This window comes from Gallus gallus, chromosome 28 (genome assembly GCF_016699485.2).
Source record: "Gallus gallus isolate bGalGal1 chromosome 28, bGalGal1.mat.broiler.GRCg7b, whole genome shotgun sequence".
NCBI classification, from domain to species: Eukaryota; Metazoa; Chordata; class Aves; order Galliformes; family Phasianidae; genus Gallus; species Gallus gallus.
Window position 1 is genome coordinate 1,811,594 of NC_052559.1, and position 20,864 is coordinate 1,832,457.

Below are 20,864 nucleotides of genomic sequence, written 5' to 3' on the forward strand. Positions count from 1 at the left end.
TTTCCATGTGTGCCCCATGTATGTTCCATGTGCATTCCATGTGTCCCACGTATGTTCCATGTGCATTCCATGTGCCCCATGTGTGTTCCATATGTGTTCTGTGTGCTCCCCCATGTCCCATGTGTCCCACACGTGCCCTATGTGTTCCACATGTGTTCCGTGTGTGCCCCATGTGTGTTCCATGTGTGCCCCATATGTGCCCCCCCGTGTCCCCCCCGTGCCCCACGTGTGCCCCATGTGTTCCACATGTGTTCCATGTGTGCCCCATATGTGCCCCCACGTGTCCCCCCCCGTGCCCCACGTGTGCCCCACGCGCGCTGCAGCGTTACCTGGCGGGTGAGTTGGCGGGCGATGCGGTGCGGCCCTTCCCGTCCTTCTCTCTGGCCTTCACGTCCTGCACTTTCCCACCCGTGGCGTCCCACTCCACGCTGAAGTCCTCCACGCGCAGGTTCTGGTGACACGTGCTGGCGTCCAGCCGGAACATGAACGCTGGGGGCAGCCGCCGTCAGCGCCACCCCACACCCCCCCCGCCCCCCAAAACCCCCCCCCAAACCCCCCCATCGCCCACCTCTCGTCTCCAAAGTGACCCGCCTCCGAGAACTCTCCGGCCACGGCTTTGTTGCACGCCCGCACGCGGAAGTTCATGTACTTCATGTCGAACTTCAGCCCTGTGTGCGCCGCCAGCTGACGAACGGGGAGCAGCGGGACGGCCCCCGCGCCGCCCGGCCCCCCATCCTCACCAGCCAGGGTGTACTCGGTGCCCTTAATGCCCTCCACCACCATCCAGGGCTGCTCCTCCTTGGCTCGGGGCGGCCCCTCGAAGTTGGTCCGGCGGTACTCCAACACGTAGTGGTCGATCTTGCTGTCCTCGTCGGGCATCCTCCAGCGCAGCGTCACGCAGTTATCGGCCACCAGCGACTCCGCCAGGTCGATCTCAGGGGTGCTCGGCACTGCCCGGGGGGAGCACCACATCGTACCCCCCCCAGCGCAGCCCCGCTGCCCAACAGGGCACCCAATGGGGCACCCAATGGGGCACCCCCGCCCCCCCCAGGCGTGGTGCGATGGGAGGGCTGACGCCCAGCGCTCCCTGGGGGGGCACCCATTGAAACCCAACCGCGCGGCAGGCAGAGCTCCCCGCAGGCTGAGCCTTTGGGTGCACTGCCCCACGCAGCCCCACGCAGCCCCACGCAGCCCCACAGCTCCCACTGAGCCCTCTGCGCTGCCAAAAGGCCGCCGCCACGTCCACGCGCGGCCCCAACGCGAAGGGGTACCTGGCAGGAAGGCGAGGCCCTGCAGCAGGCGGCGCTCCTGGCCAAAATCCACCATCAGGTGGCTCATGTTGTCGCTCACCTTGGCCTTGAGCGAGAGGCGGAAGGCGGGAGCCATCGTCACACTGCGACACGGGGACAAAGCATCAGCCCGGCCGGGAGGAGGGCGGACCCCCCCCGACCGGCAGGAGGGAGCTGAGGAGGGTGGGCAGCGCCCTACGCCCGCATCCCCCCCCCTCCACCCCGTAGCTGTGGGTTAGTGGGGGCAGCGGGGGGACCGTACCTATCCTTGATCTGTTTGGCAGCCTGCAGAGCGCGGAGGGAAAGAGGAGAAAAAGAAAGCAGGTGAGACAGCAGCGCGAGGAGCCCGGCGTGCTGCAGCGCCCCCCGCATCGCAGCCCCACGGCACCGCATCCCCACAGCGGTACCCACACAGCACCGCATCCCCACAGCGGTACCCACACAGCACTGCATCCCTGCAGCGGTACCCACACAGCACAGCACAGCACAGCACAGCACAGCACAGCGTCCCCTCCGCCCCCCAGTGTGCCATGCGGCGCTGCAGCCCCACGTGGTGCACTCACGGCCCTTTATCCCGGATAACAGAAGGTGCCACGCAGCACCGGAGGCTCTGGGTGGTTTGGGGTGGGGGGGTCCCAGGCCCTAACCAAGCCCGGCAGCGGGCAAAGCCAGCCCAGCGTTACCGCAGTGCCCAGCACAGCAATAAGAGAGCAGTGTGGCCGCCTGGGGGGAGCACAGGCAGAGAGGGGCACGAGGACACAACGCGAGGGGGGACAGCACGGCCCGACCCCCCGGCACACAGCACATATGGCACACGGCACACAGCACACACAACACACACCACACACGGCACACAGCACACACAGCACATGACACACACGGCACACACACAGCACACACACAGCACACGGCACACACGGCATACGGCACACAGCACACAGCACATGGCACACACCACACAGTACACACAGCACACACGGCACATGGCACACGGCACACACGGCACACACAGCACATGACACACGGCACACACAGCACATGTAGCACACGCGGCACACACGGCACACAGCACACAGCACATGGCATATGGCACACACAGCACACACGGCACACACGGCACACACGGCACACACGGCACACAGCACATGACACACGGCACACACAGCACACACAGCACACACAGCACACACAGCACACAGCACACAGCACACAGCACACACAGCACACACAGCACACACAGCACACACAGCACACAGCACACACAGCACACACAGCACACAGCACACACAGCACACGGCACACAGCACACACAGCACACACACAGCACACACAGCACACACAGCACACACAGCACACAGCACACACAGCACACAGCACACAGCACACACAGCACACACACAGCACACAGCACACAGCACACACAGCACACAGCACACACAGCACACACGGCACACACGGCACACACGGCACACACAGCACACAGCACACACAGCACACAGCACACACAGCACACACAGCACACACACAGCACACAGCACACAGCACACACAGCACACACAGCACACACAGCACACACAGCACACACAGCACACACAGCACACACAGCACACAGCACACACAGCACACACAGCACACACAGCACACACAGCACACACAGCACACAGCACACACAGCACACAGCACACAGCACACACAGCACACACAGCACACACAGCACACACAGCACACAACACACACGGCACACACAGCACACACAGCACACACAGCACACAGCACACACAGCACACGGCACACAGCACACACAGCACACGGCACACAGCACACACAGCACACACACAGCACACACAGCACACACAGCACACACAGCACACACGGCACACAGCACACAGCACACACAGCACACACAGCACACAGCACACACAGCACACAGCACACAGCACACACAGCACACACACAGCACACAGCACACAGCACACACAGCACACAGCACACACAGCACACACAGCACACACGGCACACACAGCACACAGCACACACAGCACACAGCACACACAGCACACACAGCACACACAGCACACACAGCACACACAGCACACACAGCACACACAGCACACACAGCACACACACAGCACACACAGCACACACAGCACACAGCACACACAGCACACACAGCACACACACAGCACACACAGCACACACAGCACACACAGCACACACACAGCACACAGCACACACAGCACACACAGCACACACAGCACACACAGCACACACAGCACACAGCACACAGCACACAGCACACAGCACACACGGCACACACAGCACACACAGCACACACAGCACACACAGCACACACAGCACACACAGCACACACAGCACACAGCACACAGCACACAGCACACAGCACACACGGCACACACGGCACACACGGCACACACGGCACACACAGCACACAGCACACAGCACACACAGCACACACAGCACACACAGCACACACAGCACACACAGCACACACAGCACACAGCACACAGCACACACAGCACACACAGCACACACAGCACACACACAGCACACACAGCACACACAGCACACACAGCACACACAGCACACACACAGCACACACAGCACACACACAGCACACAGCACACACACAGCACACACAGCACACACAGCACACACACAGCACACACAGCACACACACAGCACACAGCACACACACAGCACACAGCACACACACAGCACACAGCACACACAGCACACACACAACACACAGCACACACAGCACACACAGCACACACAGCACACACAGCACACACACAGCACACAGCACACACAGCACACACACAACACACAGCACACACAGCACACACAGCACACACAGCACACACACAGCACACACAGCACACACAGCACACACAGCACACACAGCACACACACAGCACACAGCACACACACAGCACACAGCACACACACAGCACACAGCACACACAGCACACACACAACACACAGCACACACAGCACACACAGCACACACAGCACACACACAGCACACACAGCACACACAGCACACACAGCACACACAGCACACACACAGCACACAGCACACACAGCACACACAGCACACACAGCACACACAGCACACACAGCACACAGCACACAGCACACAGCACACACGGCACACACAGCACACACAGCACACACAGCACACACAGCACACACAGCACACACAGCACACACAGCACACAGCACACAGCACACAGCACACAGCACACACGGCACACACGGCACACACGGCACACACGGCACACACGGCACACACAGCACACAGCACACAGCACACACAGCACACACAGCACACACAGCACACACAGCACACACAGCACACAGCACACAGCACACACAGCACACACAGCACACACAGCACACACACAGCACACACAGCACACACAGCACACACAGCACACACAGCACACACACAGCACACACAGCACACACAGCACACACAGCACACAGCACACACACAGCACACACAGCACACACACAGCACACACAGCACACACAGCACACACACAGCACACAGCACACACACAGCACACAGCACACACACAGCACACAGCACACACAGCACACACACAACACACAGCACACACAGCACACACAGCACACACAGCACACACACAGCACACACAGCACACACAGCACACACAGCACACACAGCACACACACAGCACACACGGCACACAGCACACAGCACACACAGCACACACAGCACACAGCACACAGCACACACAGCACACACAGCACACACAGCACACACACAGCACACACAGCACACACGGCACACACAGCACACACAGCACACACAGCACACACACAGCACACACAGCACACACACAGCACACACAGCACACACAGCACACAGCACCCAGCACACAGCACACACAGCACACCCAGCACACAGCACACACAGCACACACAGCACACAGCACACAGCACACAGCACACACAGCACACAGCACACACAGCACACCCAGCACACAGCACACACAGCACACACAGCACACAGCACACACACAGCACACACAGCACACACAGCACACGGCACACACCGTACACACGGCACACAGCACACACGGCATACACGGCATATGGCACCGGGCAGGGATGGATGGCGGCGCCCAGCAGTGCACACCTGGGCGAAGTCGTGGTTGTTGGCCGTCGCCAGGGTGTGGTTGGCCGCCTCCAGCAGCTCCTCCGAGCTCTCCAGAGCTTTGGCACACGCCGCCAGCTGGGCCTGCGGGACACAGAGCTGCAGCGCGCCGGGGGCGGGGGGGGGGGCGGGGCGGGGGGGGGGGGGCGCTCACCTGCAGCTCGTAGGTGCGGCTGGCGCGGTCCTGCTTGATCTTCATCAGCATGCCGTCCTTCAGCTCGTCCAGCAGCGCATACAGCGACTGGAACTCCCCCTCCAGGTCCTCCTGCACCCGCGCAGAGTTGTCCTGGAGGCGACGGAGGCGGCCGTGAGAGGAGACCCTCAGTCCGCCCCCATAGGGGACCCCCCCGTGTGGCGGGGATGGGGGGGGGCAGACGGGGCGCTGCGTTACCTCCACATTCTGCAGCATCTGCTTGAGGGAGTAGATGAAGTTCTGGATCTCCTCATTCTTCACAGCCAAAGTGGTGATGATCTTCCGCAGCGCCTCCTGCCCGCGGGGGGGGCACAGCGTCAGTGTCCTCCTGGGTCCCCCCTGAGCTCAGCCCCCCCCCGGGCCCCCTCGGCCCCACAGCCCCACGGGACGCAGCGCACACAGCAATGACTGGGCAGTGGGGGGGGGGAGGGGAGGGGGGGCACACCGGGACTGCTGCTGTGCGGCCGGGCAGGGTGGGATGGGGGGGGATGGGATGGGATGGGTTGGGATGGGGAGAGATGGAGGGGGGATGGGGGGGGATGGGATGGGGGGGGGATGGGGGGGGATGGGATGGGGGGGATGGGGGGGCACACAGCTCCCAGCAGCCCCTGCCCACACCTTTCCCCTGCAGCCTTAACCCCTTCATCCCCCCCACTCCAGCCCTCCTCCTTCTGCCCCACACCCGGCCCTCCTTCCTCACCATCTTCACCCCCCCTCCTCCACCCCAGCCCTCCATCCCCACCCCCATCCTTCCACCTCCATCCCCATCCCTCCATCCCTCCCCTCCATCCCCATTCCCCCATTCTCCCTCCATCCCAACTCCCTCCATCCCTCCCCCACCCCTTCCCCGTCCCTCCCCCCGCCCTGCCCCATACCCGGCCCGGCCCCACCTGGTCGCCCATACCGGGCCGCCCCCGCCGCCTCCAGGCCCCGCCGGCACCAACAAAAGGGGAGCGGCGGCGTCCCCACTCCGCCCCGCCCGCGGGGCACGCCGGGAAGTGTAGTCCGCCCTCGGGGCACGCTGGGATGCGCCCCATTGGCGGGCCGAGGGCCGCGGGGGATGCTGGGAAGTGTAGTGCGGCCGCGGGGCGTGCCGGGATAAGTCGCGTTGCCGCGGGGCGTGCCGGGATAGATCGCGTCGGCGGTGGTCTGGCGCGGGGCACGCTGGGAAATGTAGTGCGGCCGCGGGGCGTGCCGGGATACGTCGTATTGCCGTGCGGCGGGCGCGGGGCGTGCTGGGATGTGTAGTCCCGCGTAGGCCCCGCGCTTCGCCCAGAGGGCCCAACCCCCCCCCCACGGCAGGACAGAGCCCCCCAGGAGGGGCTGAGCGGCACCGCTGCCTTCGGGCCCCGCTTCGCCCCACATCTGAGCCCCCCCGGGGAAACGGGGGCGGAGGGGGACGGGGGAGGCTGCAGGATGTGGGCGGCCGGGGAGGGGAAGGACCCCCAGCGGCACCCCAACCCTCGTGGCTGTCACCGTGAGGCCGCCGTGGGCTGCGCTGCTCCGCGGTCACAGTGTGCCCCAAAGGAGGGCTCACAGCGGGGCGGCACAGCGGGGTCAGCTCCGTCCTCACGCTGTGTGCTGCGCTGCCGTGGGGGGCGGGCTGTGCCGTGGGGGCAGGGAGTGCCATGGGGTCAGAGTGTGCCATGGGGTCAGGATATGCCATGGGGTCAGGATATGCCATGGGGTCAGGGTGTGCCATGGGGTCAGAGTGTGCCATGGGGTCAGGGTGTTCTATGGGGTCAGGGTGTGCCATGCGGTTGGGTTGTGCCATGGGGTCAGGATATGCCATGGGGTCGGGTTGTTGCATGGGGTTGGGCTGTGCCATGGGGTTGGGGTGTTCTATGGGGTCAGGCTGTGCCATGGGGTCAGGATATGCCATGGGGTTGGGGTGTTCTATGGGGTCAGGGTGTGCCATGTGGTCAGGGTGTGCCATTGGGTTGGGCTGTGCCGTGGGTTCAGGGTGTGCCATGGCGTCAGGCTGTGCCATGGGGTTGGGGTGTTCTATGGGGTCAGGGTGTGCCATGTGGTCAGGGTGTGCCATGGGGTCGGGGTGTGCCGTGGATTCAGGATATGCCATGGCGTCAGGCTGTGCCATGGGGTTGGGGTGTTCTATGGGATCAGGCTGTGCCATGGGGTCAGGATATGCCATGGGGTCAGGGTGTGCCATGGGGTCGGGGTGTGCCATGGAGTTGGGCTGTTGCATGGGGTTGGGCTGTGCCGTGGGGTCAGGGTGTGCCGTGGGGTCGGGGTGTGCCATGGGGTCAGGATATGCCATGGGGTTGGGCTGTTGCATGGGGTTGGGCTGTGCCATGGGGTTGGGGTGTTCTATGGGATCAGGCTGTGCCATGAGGTCAGGGTGTGCCATGGGGTCGGGCTGAGCCATGGGGTCAGGATATGCCACGGAGTCGGGGTGTTCTATGGGGTCAGGATGTGCCATGGGGTCAGGGTGTTCTATGGGGTCGGGCTGTGCCATGGGGTCGGGCTGTGACACCGCGCTGTCCCCCACCCCGCGCATCTCCCCGCTGCAGCAGGAAGCCGTGGCGTCACGGTGAGCTGTGGGGTGATGAGCAGAGAAGGCGCTGTGGGGACAGCAGAGAGGACAGCGCGGGGATGGGGACCGCACGGAGCTGTGGGGACGGCGTCTGTGTGGGGATGTGGAGGTTTGGGGCGCTCATCCCCCTCCTCGGTGGTGAGTGGGGGGGATACGAGGGGTGGGGGGACGTGGGGGGGGGGGGGGGAGGGGGGCACGGAGGGGGTGTGGGGATCGGTGTGGGATGGGGGGCTGCGGGGGGGGCGTTGTGCTGAGGGTGGAGGGGGAGCAGGGAGGGCTGTGGGACAGACGGACAGACACGGGGGCGGGATGGGGTGGGAAAGGACCGCTCAGACCCCAATGCCACCCCCTCCCCACCCCCCCGTGCCACTGAGCGCGTCCCCATGTGCCATATATCCACGGCTCTGAGCCCCTCCAGGCACAGCGCCCCCCAAACCCCCCCCATCGGGCAGCTGTGCCGACGCCTCACCTCTCACTGCTCCTCCATCCCACCCGCGCAGAGCGGGGACAGCCGTGGGGACGGTGCTGTGGGGTGGCGGCACAGCAGAGGCGGTGAGGTGAGGGCGGGTGGGGGGACGTGGGGAGGAAGGAGAGGTGGTGTGAACAGGAAGGGGACAGCGGCGGTGCGGACGGGATGGGGCCGTGCACCGAGCAGCGCGTGGGCAGCGGCGGAGCGGAACACACCGGCGGGACGGAGGGCGGCCCGGAGCCCCCATCGACAGCGACGGGGCCGCCGTGGCACCGGGGGGGCTTCGGGAAGAGCCGCCGTCCCCATAGCCCCGCGGTGACCCCATTGCCGCTCCCAGCAGCCGCAGCCCTGCGGGTGGACCAGCGGCCGGCTGAGCTGCGGGTGGGTGGTGGGCGCCAATGCGTCCCTGCCGTGCCAACTGGTGCCGGCGCGGCCGTGGTCCGTGGTCCGCATCGCGTGGCTGAAGGATGGGGGCAGTGGGGCGCTGTGCACCACCCGCCTGCGCCCCGAAGCCGCTGCCGTGCCCTGCGCCACCCCCTACCTGCAGCTCGCGTGGAGCCCACCCCACGCCAACCTCAGCCTCCGTGGGGCACAGGAGGGCCACGCGGGATGCTACGTCTGCCACGTCACCGTCGAGGTCCCCTACCTCGCCACGGCCGCCGGCAACGGCACAGCGCTCCACGTCGGCGCGGGTACCCCGGGGGGCGCGAGGGGGTGGGCCGCGCCCCGCTCTGCTGCTCCCCCCCCGGAGCCCCCGGCGGCACTTCGTGGGGTGTGTGGGACCCCCGGAGCGGTTCCCGGTGACGCGGGCTGTCGGATGGCGGCACATCCCGGGGTGCGGGGGGGGGCGGCGGCGGGGATGGGGGCGGCGCGGCCCTGACCGCGCTTTCCCTTTGCTGCAGGAGCTGATGGAGCGCACGGGGCAGGTATGTGCGCCCCCACGGCCCCCCACGGCCCCCCACCCCCCGCTGCCGGTGGCGATGAGGCGGTGGCCCATCCGGCTGTGCTTGCAGAGCTGCCGTGGAAGCTGGGGGGGGCCGCGGGGGGCTCTCTGCTGCTCGTCGCGCTGATCTCCCTCTGCTGCTGGCGCCGCAGGAGGAGGGCAGGTAACCCCCCGCCCCGAGCAGCGCTGTGCCCGCAGACCCCACATCCATTCACCCCACGCCCACCCACCCACACCCCCCCACTTGGCAAACACCCCCTGCCCACATACCCCGTGCCCCACTACGCCCCCTCCCCCCTTCCCTGCACACCCCTGGCTGCTCCGCCGGGTGCCTCCGGGTCTGGGGGCTGCCCTGCTGGGCTGTGCCTATGGGGCTGCGCCTGCCCTGCACCCCACGCTGCCCCCGCTGTCCCACAGACACCCCGGACGTCTACGTGAACATCGTATCCCTCCGGACCCCGAGGAACAGGAGCCCCCAGGGAGCAGCTGCTGGAGGACAGCGCATACAAAGGGGGCTGGACCGAGCGTGGGAGCCCCCCAGCCCTAAGGGGTGACCCCCCCCCACCCCCCGCCCCACAGCCCCCCGATATGGCAGGGATGGGGTGTGAGCGATGCGCTCCGTTCTGCTTCACACAGGAAGAGCCCGCAGTGGGGTTACAGCATCCTGCCGCCTCGCTTCCTGTCTTCTTGCGGCGCCTTCCTGCCCCCCAGCACCCACCCCTGGGGGCAGCCGGTGCCCCCGGACCCACAGCACGGCCCCACAGCAGGGGCAGCCCCGGGGCGGGGGGCTCTGCACGGCCCCATGGCCCCCCCCGCGTTACGGGGAAGCTGCCGTGCCCTCCTGTGTCCCCATTTCCCTTTGCACACAGTGGCTGCGCCTCCCGCAGTGGGAGGGCTCGGCCCGATCCTGGCACAGCCCCACTGGGGGGCAGCGCTGTCAGCCCCCCCTGCAGAGCACGGGGCCGTGGGGGGCCGAGGGTGGTTCTAACCCCACTGCTGGGCCATGTGGGGGTCACATCCAGACGGACACCCACCCTGACCCCAACCCAACTGACCCCATCCCTGATCCATAACCCCAACCCAACCTGATCCATAACCGTAACCCTGACCCTGATCCCAACCCTGGCTCTGAGCCTTATCCCAACCCAGACTGATTCAGAACCCTGACCCAAACTCAAACCCTCACTCTGACCCTCACCTGAACCCAAACCCAACCCAATCCCAAACCCTGACCCTCACTCTGACCCTCACCTGAACCCAAACTCAGTCCCTCTCCCAATCCCGATCCCTTAATCCTAACTCTGACTCTGACCTCAAGCCAAACTCAAACCCAAACTCAAACCCAAACCCAAACTCAAACCCAATCCCAATCCCAAACTCAAACCCAAACTCAAACCCAATCCCAAACTCAAACCCAAACCCAATCCCAATCCCAAACTCAAACCCAATCCCAATCCCAAACTCAAACCCAAACCCAATCCCAAACTCAAACCCAAACCCAATCCCAAACTCAAACCCAAACCCAAACTCAAACCCAAACCCAATCCCAAACTCAAACCCAAACCCAATCCCAAACTCAAACCCAAACCCAATCCCAATCCCAAACTCAAACCCAAACCCAATCCCAAACTCAAACCCAAACCCAATCCCAATCCCAAACCCAAACCCAACTCTGACCCCAAACCTGACCCTGCCCCAGCGCCCCCATGGGGCAGCAGGCACAGCTGACACACAGCAGTAGGACGGGACGCCCCCCGCCCCCTTTCCCCGCATACCATAGAGTTCAACCGCAAGAGGTACCAGAGCGTCCCAAAGCCCACAGCCTTTAATGGGAGCGCTCCGGGGGGATCCCCGGCGCTGTGGGGCTCAGGGGGGCTGCGCAGCCACGGGGTAGAGCAGGGAGAGGTGCCGGGCGCCGCGGACGGGCAGCGCTCGCGCCGTGTAGTGCCGCACAGCGTCGGGCACGGAGGGGAAGGCGGCCCCCGCGCGCCCCAACACGAAGTGCCGCTCCCGCGTCCGCGTCAGCTTCACGTGCACGAAGCCGTGGCTGCTCCTGGGGGGCGGAGTGGGGAACGCGTGGGGCGGCGTGCGCCCTATAGGGATGCGGGCGTCCCTTTGCACGTCGCGCGACCCCGGCCCCATAGGGCCGCCCCACGGCGTACCTGAGCGACAGTGAGTAGTCGTCGGGGCTGGTCTCGCAGTCCCGCACCAGGAAGCTGCCCTCACGGCACAGCGCCAGCAGCGTCTCGGCGCCCGCGCGCCCAATGGGGCCGTGGTACCACCTGTGTGGGGCACCGTGGGGGCGTCACCCCGATGGGTGCACACAGCACCCCGACGGGGGGCACCGCGTCCCGCCTGCACTGCTTGGCCCCGTGGGGCAGGGACCTGCCTTTGTCTGTGTCACGGGGACCAAAGTCGATGTGGGGCACCAAAGGGCCGCGGGGACCCATCTGTGCCACCACGATGTGCTGTGGGGCACCTGCTGTGCTATGGGGTCGTCACGCCACGGGGACACTTCATCTCCATCATGGGGATATCCATGCCATGGGGACCCCCCTGTGCCATGGGGATGTCTGTGCCATGGGGACCCATCTCCACCATAGGGACCCCCCTGTGCCATGGGGACGTCCATGCCATGGGGACCCATTTCCACTATGGGGACCCATCTGTGCCATGGGGACCCAACTGCACCATGGGGACATCCATGCCATGGGGACCCATCTCCACTATGGGGGCACATCTGTGCCATGGGGACCCATCTCCACCACAGGGACCCCTTTGCACCATTGGGTTGTCCATGCCATGGGGCACCTTCTGTGCCATGGGGCACCTTCTGTGCCACGGGACCCCCCTGTGCCAATGGGACATCCATGCCATGGGGACCCATCTGTGCCATGGGGCACCTTCTGTGCCATGGGGACCCATCTCCACTGTGGGGACCCATCTGTGCCACAGGGACAGCCTGTACCCCTTCTGAGCCGTAGGGACCCCACTGCACCCCACAGATGCCATCCATGATGCCTGGTGGGGACATCGGTGCCACCCCACGTTGGAGGGGACCCCCAAACTCACGCTTGCTTCTCCAGGGGCAGCGAGGTGTCCACGTGCCCCGGGCTGGGCGGGCAGAGTGGCCTCGTGCCCGGGGGGGGGCGGGGGGGGCGCGGCGGCTGCCGGGACAGACTGGGAGAGCGTTCGGGGCTCTCAAACTGCACTGCAGGGACAGAGTGTGCTGTCACCCCACTGAGGGGGCCCAGCATCCCAAGGTGGTACCCACATGGGGTGAGGGATGTGGGGATGGGGCTGTGGGGTGGTACCCAGAGGGGCTGAGGGATGCTGGGGCTGTGGGGTGGCACCCATAGGTATTGAGGGATGCTGGGGCCATGGGGTAGTACCTATAGGGGCTGAGGGACACTGGGACTGTGGGATGGTACCTATAGGTACTGAGGGATGCTGGGGCCATGGGGTGGTACCCATAGGGGCTGAGGGATGCTGGGGCTGTGGGGCGGTACCCATAGGGGCTGAGGGATGCTGGGGCCGCGGGGTGGTGCCTATAGGGGCTGAGGGACACTGGGACTGTGGGATGGTACCTATAGGTACTGAGGGACACTGGGACTGTGGGATGGTACCTATAGGGGCTGAGGGATGCTGGGGCCATGGGGTGGTACCCATAGGGACTGAGGATGTGGGGGTTGTGGGGTGGTGTCTATAGGGGCTGAGGGATGCTGGGGCCATGGGGTAGTACCTATAGGGGCTGAGGATGTGGGGCCATGGGGTGGTACCCATAGGGACTGAAGGATGCTGGGGCTATGGGGCTGTACCCCTGCAGTACCCATAGGGGCTGAGGGATGCTGGGGCTGTGGGGTGGTACCCACAGGGGCTGTGGGGCTGTGGGGCTGTGGGGTGGGCGCGATGTCCCCGGGATGCCGGCACCTGCGAAGGCCCTGGAGATGTGGTCCTTCTTCCACTCCCAGGGTTGGTCGTACTCATCGGCCGGGCGCTCGTCGTCGCGGGGCAGGCGGCTCTCACGGGCTGCGCCCCCCCCCGCGCCCTCCCCCACCTTCTCCCATTCCTCGCAGGGGGTGTCGTAGAGCCGGGGGTCCCTCTGCCCCCTCACCCGCTGCCCCCCGCCGTGCCGTGGGCGCCCTGCGGACGGGCAGGGCTATGGGGCGCAGCGGGGGCCGGGGGGGCTGCGGGACCCCCATGGCGACGGGTGCAGGGGGGGTGTGTGGGGTGGGGGGGGACGCGGTGCGGTGTCACCCACCTGCGGCCTCGCGGGGGTCCTCATTGCTGCCCTCGGGCGCCGCGTTCTGCTCAAAGGGCTCCGAGTATTCGCTCTCGTTGGGGCCCTACGGAGCGGTGGGAATGGACCCCCACGGAACCCCCCCCATCCCCAGAGCTGCGGACCCCCCCTCGGGTCCCCCCCGCGGTGCCCTCAGCTCTCTCCCCGCTGTGCTCCTTTGTGCCCCATCCCTCTCCTCTCCCCCCCCCCCGAAGCCCCCAAACCCCCCATCCCCCACCCCAACCCCCCCACTTCCCCCTTTCCCAATTCCCTCTCTCAGCCGCCGTTCCCCCCCCGTTCCCCCATCCCCTCTCCCGCTCCCTCCGCCCCACCCCCGAACCCCCCCGCGGTGACCCCACACCTCTCCCCAACCCTCCGCTCCCCGCCCCCCATTCCCCACCGTTACCCCATCGTTCCCCACCCCCCCCGTTACCCCATCGCGCCCCCCCTCCCCCCCCCCGGCCGCCCCCTCCTCACCTGCTCCAACCGACCCGGACCCCCCACCCTCACCAGCCGGTGCCGGGGGGAGGCGGTCCCGGAGCCGGTTCCGGGGGGGCGGCGCTCACCGCCGCTGTAGTCGGGTTGTGGCGGGCGGGGGGGGGAGCGCCGTGCCCCCCGGCCCAGGTATTCCCGCAGCCATTTGGCCATCGGCACCGCGGGACCACCGGACCCCCCCGCAGCCGCCGCCGCCGCCGCCGCCGCCGCCGCCGCTTTGTGTCACCGCCGCTCTCAGCGCGGACCGGAGCCCCTCACCCCCCCACCCCCAGTACCGCCCCGCAGTGATGCTCCGGAGGGGGGCGGGGGGGGAGGGAGGGCTGAGCCCCCCCCCTCCGGTCGGGGTCCGCGGGAGAATCAAAGTGGCACCGGGACAAAGGGGGCGCGCGGCCACGGGACCCCCCCGGGGATCGGAGTTGGGGGCGCCCGACCACCCCCCGCACCGAGAAGGCTCCGCGGACCCCAACATCTGCGGGTCCCGGAGGGGTGCGGCCCCCCCCGGCTCAGCACAGCGGCACGAGGACCGCCCCCCCCCATCCCCTCCCTGGGATACGTGGGGCGGGGGGACCCCCGCGCTGCACCCCGACCGCAGCCGCAGCCCCGCTCCGCTCTCCCCGAACAAAGACCCCCTGCGGGGGGGGGGCGCACAGGACGGGAACGCACCGCGCCGTCCCATAGAGCCGCCACGGGCGGAGTTGGGGGGGGGTTGAAGGGATGGTGGTTCCCCCCCCCCCCCCCAAAGCCCCGCAGCCGCAGCGCCGTTCGCGGTGCCTTTGTTGGGTTAATGGGTGCCGGCGGTGCGGTGGGGGCTCCGACAAACGGTTCGGCCGCACCGGAGCGGCTCCGCTTTGGGCCGACGCGGCTCTGGGTCCCCCTCTGCGGGTCGGACCCGTAACGGACGCGCGGCCCCATCTGTGGGTCAGAGCCTACAGAAGACGCCCGGGGCCCATCTATGGGTCAGACCCACGGCCCCATCCGCCCCTCCCCACCTCCCACCCCGCTGACGAAGCACACACAACCAGTCCCACACACCCCCTTTATTCAGCGATTGGGGCCCTCCGTGGGCACAGCCGACCCCACCGCCCCCCCCACGGCAGCCCCACTGACCCCATAGGAGGGGGCAGAGATGTGGGGGGGGGTTTGGCTACAAACAAACTGAGCTCACGTCCCCCTGGGGGGGGGGTTGGGGGGGGGGCAGGAAGGCTCCAGGCTGCCTTTAGCACAGCAGGAGGGTGGGGGGCTGCCGAGGACAGCAGAGGGGATGCAGAGCAGTCCTATATGGTCGCAGTGCCTCCCAGCACCGCCCCGGGATGCGCCACCCCACAGTGCAGGATTGGTGCCCACAGCCCCACTGCGGGACAGCACGGGAGGCCGGGGGGGGGGGGGGGGACACGACAGGGCAGCCCGGTGTGATCCCAGCGCTCCTCAGTCACTCTCGCTGTCTGTGTAGGCTCCCAACAAGCTGAGGGACGACGTGGTGCTCACAGTGCTGGGCAGGGAACCTGCGGGGCGAAGGGAGAGCAGAACGAGTCAGGGAGTCCTTCCTGGGGGGATGTGGGGTGTGGGGGGGGGAGCAGCGCCCCGCTGGGACTGTTTGCTGCCGGCAGCGCCGCAGCACAGCGCGCAGCTCAGGGCTGTCCTCTATAAGACGCTGCCCCTCCAGCAGCGTGGAAAGGTAAATGCAGGAGCTGCCCTTCCCCACAGAGCCCCTGGGGGCACAGAGACCCCCTAAACCAAAGGCCTGGGACCAACCAGCACACAACCGACCTCATCTGCCCCCCCCCCCCACACCCTTTCCTGGGTCCTTCTGCCGCTTTTGTTCCACGGCTCCAAATTCCCACACGGTGGGAGGTTTTACAGTCAGCCCAAAGCAGCCCTCGCTGTGCCACCCATCCATCCCCCGCTCTATCAGAGCACCACGGTGTCCTTCGGAAGCCGCTGTCCCCCCCCGGCTGACACCGACGGCAGCCGCAGCGGCTCTCCTCCCCCAGGAGAGGGGACAGCCGGGAACGGGGACGGCCCCCACTGCGACACCTCCACGGCCCCATCCGCCCCACAGCCACTCCAACTGGGAGCAGCGGAGCCGCCGGACCCCCACCGCACTGCTCCCCCCTGCAGCAGCCCACCCCACACGGGCAGTTACCGGTGCCGGTTGCGGTGCCGCGCTTCTCTGCCCCGTTAACCTGGGTGGCGCTCAGCTTCTGCTTCCTGGCTGTCACCAGCGCAGCCAGCTGTGACTTGCTGTTCCATTTGCCCACGCTCCGCTCCCAGCTTTCAGTCTTCAGCTTCTTGCTCTGGGGCTGAGGGTCCTGCGGGGCGGAGCGGGAGCGTTATGGGATGCGCGGTGCCGTGGTGGGGGAGGCAGAGGGAGAAGGGACACCGCACACGCGGGCACAGCTCCGGGGAGCACCCAGGAAGGGCGACGGGGAGCAGAACGGCCGCAGGGCCGTGCAGGCGGTGCCAGGAGTGCCTGCAGGCGGTCCCGCTGCCAAACGGAGCTCCCCGGCGCCCACAGAGCAGCGCAGGGCTGCGGAACACAGCTCGGATTGACCCCGGCCCGCCTTACGGACACGGCTGCTTTGATTCGTCCGAACGGACAGAGGTCCCCGCGGGCACAGACCGACATCAGAGAGCAGCAGTGCAGGGGGCCCCGATGGTGGGGATAATCCCTGCCTTGCAAACCAGGCTCTGAAAGCGCTCTTTTGTCCTGCCTGTCTCCAACACGGACCGAGGAGAAGCAAAGGAGAGGCCGTCCCAGGCGGCTGAGTCGATCGCGGGAGGGCCGAGATTGTGCTGCAGCGGGGGCTGAAGCCCGGGGGAGGCTGAAGGGGAAGGGGTGCCACGTCCTGAGCTCCATCCCAGCTGAGGCCGTCTCCCCTTTGTCGGCAGCCACAGACCAAAAGCACCGATTGATCCCTCTCTCCTTTCGGCCCAGTGCACAGGACGCGCACGCTTTCGGAGCCGCTCATGCGTGACGGGCAGCAGGGACAGAAGGAACGGCGCAGAGCCCGGGGCGGCAGCTCTGCTCCCAGGGAGGAGGAGCAGCAGGAGGACGAACCTCTGCCCCCCGCTCACCTCCTGCAGGATGTCCGTAGGCCTTGCTTTCACCGCGGGTTCGCTTCGGGGTTTTGAAGGCTCTTCGTCAGAGTCGGAGTCCGGCAGCAGCCGGCGGTTCTGGGCCTGCTCCAGCATGGCTCTGCGGGGACAGAGGGCACGAGCTGAGGGTGAGAGATGGCTGTGCCCCGCGGCCACGAGGAGCAGCACCGTGCCCGTGCCGCCCGCTGTACAGTGCTCCTCTACTGCTGCAATTGGGCAGCAGCAGCCACGAGCTCAGCTGTTGGGTTTAAGTCACCTTCAAGCAGTGCCCAAAGGCTGCAGCGCTGTGACACGCAGCCTGACGCAGCTGCAGACTCTCTCTCTCTCTCTCCCCACGAGCCAGGCCGTGCTGGCAGCCCACACCTCCCCAGCAGAGGCACCAACCTCCGACATCTGTGTTTCTCTCCCCTCCCCAAAGACTTCAGCAAGACAACCCACCCCCCACCTCTTCGCAGCCCTCTGCTCTACATCCCGCCCACACAGCCCCTCCACACTCACACCCCTCAGGCACTGCCCTCCCCCCACACAGCCATCAGGGCGCTGAGCAGAGGCAGGACAGGACGTGGCCCTTCCCCACAGGGCTGGTCTCACACCCGTGGCGATGCTCCCAGCCCGCTCACTTCATCTCCTGCTCATCCTCCTCCTGCTCCCTGCGCTTCCGCTCCTCCTCGTATTCCTTGTACTGCTGCAGCATGGCCTCAAAGTCAACGTTTGCCTGGCGCTGGTTGAGCTCCTTCAGCTCCTGTAGGTTCTCCAGAACTTCCATCTCCAGTTTGGAGTCCTTGGTTCGGTTCTCCAGGACCTGGGTGGCCGGAAGGAAGCCGTGTTTACACAAAGCAGCACAGCCTCCCCGCACAGAATAGAGCTGGAAGCACTCAGAGGACCGACATCTTCATTTCTGAGTCAGACACGAGAGGAAAAAACAGCCTGCTGCGAATTCCAGCATAGGGGGAAACCTCCTGAGAGCAAACAGCAACACCTCACACGTCCGGAGAAGCTACGAGGCCAACTGCTGAGCAGGGTGCAGTCAGACAGGGGAGGAGAGAGGTTTCCCTTCCGCAGAGAAGAGCATTTTCCGGTACCTTCATGGGATTGTTCAGCTCTTCCTCTTCCCTCTCCTTCTGCATCCTTTTCTCCTCTTCCTCCAAGAGCTTCTCAGCTTGGAAGTTACGAGTGGCTCCGTGCTCCATGGTGTAGTCTGTGTTCTCAGGATCTGTCTAAGGGCAAAGTGAAGCAGCAGACTCATTGTCCTGAGGCAATCCCACCCCAGGAAGCCCACAGCCACGTTGTGGCTACGATTCCCCGCTCTCAACCACACCACGGGGCAGACGAACACCTGCAGTCTCCTGGTGTGCTCCACTGAGGCTCAGCCTGTGCTGGGACAGCACTGCTCCGCACCAGACTGAGCCCGTGAGCACACGGCCTCCCCGGGAAGCGAGAGAGCGGAAAGCACAGTTAACACTTCACCTTGAAGGTGATCTCTGCCAGGCACCGCGTGCACTTGATGTAGAAGCGGAATATGGGGAGGCCCAAATACACCTCGTTCTGAACCGTCTCCTTCCGGGCGTTAAACTTCTTCCCCTTATAGATGTATTCACCGCACGTCTTACAGCTGCAGAGAAGCCCACAGCACACCGTTAGAAGAGTCCAACAGAGACGGCAGCCCAAATCCACCCCTCTGGAGATCCGCAGCCCCACAGTCACCTCAGTGCCCCTTCCCTCTCCTCCCTCCCTCCCCTTCCAGCCCATCTCATCTCATCTGGGAGCGCTGCTGCCCGCAGTTCCCCCCCACAGCGAGGCGGCAAAGCGGCCCCCCGACGAACAAACCCCTCTCCCCGCTTCATTCCGCCCCGCGGCGCCTCTCACCGCATGTTGAACGGGGCCATGAGCCGCACCACATACTGACGGTCCTTCGGGAGTTTGAGCTTCGGGATCTTCGCGGGATCGAAGTCCGGCGGGTAATATTTCTGCAGGGACAGAGCTCGGGTGGGCCCAGAGCCGCACAGAGCCCTCCCAGCACCCACAGCACCGCACCGCCCGGGGAGCTCCGAGGCCTCTCTCGGCCCGAAGAGCCCCCCGAGCCACCAGGGGAGCCCTGAGGAAGAAGCGGAGCGCCCGAAGACCCCCAGCGCACCCAGGCGGAATCCTGGACCCCCCCCCCCGCACTCACGTTCAACACTTTCCGTTCCGACATGGCTGCGCACCGCCCTCAGCGCCCCGCGTACACAGCGACGTCCGCACCGCCCGTCGCTTCCTGGGAACGGCTCCCGCCCCCCTCCGCCGCTCATTGGTGGAGCTGGGCGCGGCCTGAAACGCTCTCCCGTTCTATTGGCTGATTCTGCCGCCCGTCAGAGAGCTCCGCCCACCTCCCGGATGTTCGTGTGCCACCGCCCAAGAGTCCGCCCTGCGCCGCGGCCCGAAGAAAGGTTCCGGGGCGGAAAGGGGCCGGGACGGAGGAGCTGGGGGGCTGAAGCAGGACGAGGCGGGGGGGGTTGGGACGGAGAGGGGCAGCGGGGGCCGAGACGGGTCCTGGAGCAGCCGGCGGCCCAGTTCTGAACGTGGAGGGGGGCCACAGAGGCTGTCTGGGACGTGGGGCGCTGTATCGGCCAGTCTGGGACATAGGGACCAGTGTAGGTGCCGGGGGGCGCAGCGCCCTCCTTGGGGACCGTCTGAGCCATAGGGGTCGGCTGAGGCCGTAGGGGCCGATTTAAGCACCCCCGATCCCCGGCTGACCCCCACTGTGCCGGCCCAGCTCAGCGCCCCACAGCATTTTCAGCTTCGAAGAGAAAGTCACAAATGTGGGGTGGGGGCAGAGCCCCAGGATGGGTGATTTATGGGCCGTGTGTGGCCGGCGGTGCGACCCCCCCAGTGCTGCTCGGGGATGTGCACCTCGGCCGTGCCTCAGTTTACCCCATGCGAGGGGGTGGGGGCCGGCAGAGGGTGAGCTGAGACCCAGCAACTCATCACAGCAGTGTTCCTGCCCCACAAGGGGGGGGCACATAGCAGGGGGGTGGAACGGGATGGGCACTGCGGTCCTTTGCAACCCGGGCCGTGCTGTGGTTCTGTGAGGATCCCGAAGTGCTGCCCTGTGTGCCCCACATCCCCGCGGGGCGCAGTGGGGAGCTGTGGGAGCACAAGGACTGAGTCCTGCGGCTCCTCTGGGGCACAGTGAAGCCCCCAGCCCGCCCTGAGGCACACTGAGAAGCTGTGGGAGCGGTTCTGTATGGCCTGAGGTACTCTGGGGGCTCCCGGGGGGCTTCTTGGGCACCATGAGGGGCTCCGGGAGCACCCCAGGCCTGGGGGGCCGGCAGTGGGGGCTGCTGTACGCAGTGTGGGGCG

General features: G+C 66.3%; 4 protein-coding genes and 1 non-coding gene across 9 annotated transcripts in view; 1 reads left to right on the plus strand and 4 right to left on the minus strand.

The window, feature by feature from the left end:
- Positions 1 to 8,797, minus strand: part of LOC107051263 (fibronectin type III and SPRY domain-containing protein 1-like) — a 20,441-nt gene extending 11,644 nt beyond the window's left edge. Inside the window, 8 exon segments of the mRNA XM_025144384.3 lie at positions 741 to 950; positions 1,272 to 1,393; positions 1,552 to 1,574; positions 5,479 to 5,580; positions 5,651 to 5,782; positions 5,888 to 5,983; positions 6,594 to 8,245; positions 8,713 to 8,797. Of these exon segments, the coding sequence (XP_025000152.1) occupies positions 741 to 950; positions 1,272 to 1,393; positions 1,552 to 1,574; positions 5,479 to 5,580; positions 5,651 to 5,782; positions 5,888 to 5,983; positions 6,594 to 8,207 (2,299 nt within the window). The 5' untranslated portion in view covers positions 8,208 to 8,245; positions 8,713 to 8,797.
- TMIGD2 (transmembrane and immunoglobulin domain containing 2) lies at positions 8,224 to 10,317 on the plus strand. Of its 5 annotated transcripts, none has more exons than XM_025144387.3 (5): positions 8,224 to 8,381; positions 9,050 to 9,404; positions 9,615 to 9,638; positions 9,726 to 9,818; positions 10,073 to 10,317. In XM_025144387.3, exons 1-5 carry the CDS (start codon positions 8,256 to 8,258, stop codon positions 10,207 to 10,209), a joined length of 735 nt encoding a protein of 244 aa, XP_025000155.2. In that variant the 5' UTR covers positions 8,224 to 8,255; the 3' UTR covers positions 10,210 to 10,317. The 5 variants fall into 5 exon arrangements, with proteins under 5 accessions (XP_025000155.2, XP_046760592.1, XP_015155314.2 ...); XM_046904636.1 differs by having other exon boundaries at positions 9,053 to 9,404; XM_046904635.1 differs by lacking the exon at positions 8,224 to 8,381 and adding an exon at positions 8,516 to 8,800 and having other exon boundaries at positions 9,053 to 9,404.
- A 1,135-nt stretch (positions 10,318 to 11,452) lies between these two features.
- On the minus strand, positions 11,453 to 14,690 carry SHD (Src homology 2 domain containing transforming protein D). The gene is made up of 6 exons (XM_025144426.3): positions 14,412 to 14,690; positions 13,917 to 14,001; positions 13,586 to 13,798; positions 12,728 to 12,866; positions 11,818 to 11,937; positions 11,453 to 11,708 (listed from the first exon to the last, which is right to left on the minus strand). The coding sequence occupies exons 1-6, from the start codon at positions 14,580 to 14,582 to the stop codon at positions 11,522 to 11,524; spliced, it is 915 nt and encodes a 304-aa protein (XP_025000194.2). The 5' UTR covers positions 14,583 to 14,690; the 3' UTR covers positions 11,453 to 11,521.
- Positions 14,691 to 15,451: 761 nt separating this feature from the next.
- CCDC94 (coiled-coil domain containing 94) lies at positions 15,452 to 19,752 on the minus strand. Its single transcript, NM_001389412.2, has 8 exons — positions 19,696 to 19,752; positions 19,392 to 19,492; positions 18,993 to 19,137; positions 18,608 to 18,742; positions 18,146 to 18,327; positions 17,505 to 17,625; positions 16,573 to 16,738; positions 15,452 to 15,931 (listed from the first exon to the last, which is right to left on the minus strand). The coding sequence occupies exons 1-8, from the start codon at positions 19,717 to 19,719 to the stop codon at positions 15,855 to 15,857; spliced, it is 951 nt and encodes a 316-aa protein (NP_001376341.2). The 5' UTR covers positions 19,720 to 19,752; the 3' UTR covers positions 15,452 to 15,854.
- MIR6593 (microRNA 6593) lies at positions 19,469 to 19,565 on the minus strand. Its single transcript, NR_105462.1, is given in 1 exon segment — positions 19,469 to 19,565. It is a non-coding gene; the product is annotated as a microRNA 6593 (primary transcript).
- Positions 19,753 to 20,864: the final 1,112 nt, after the last annotated feature.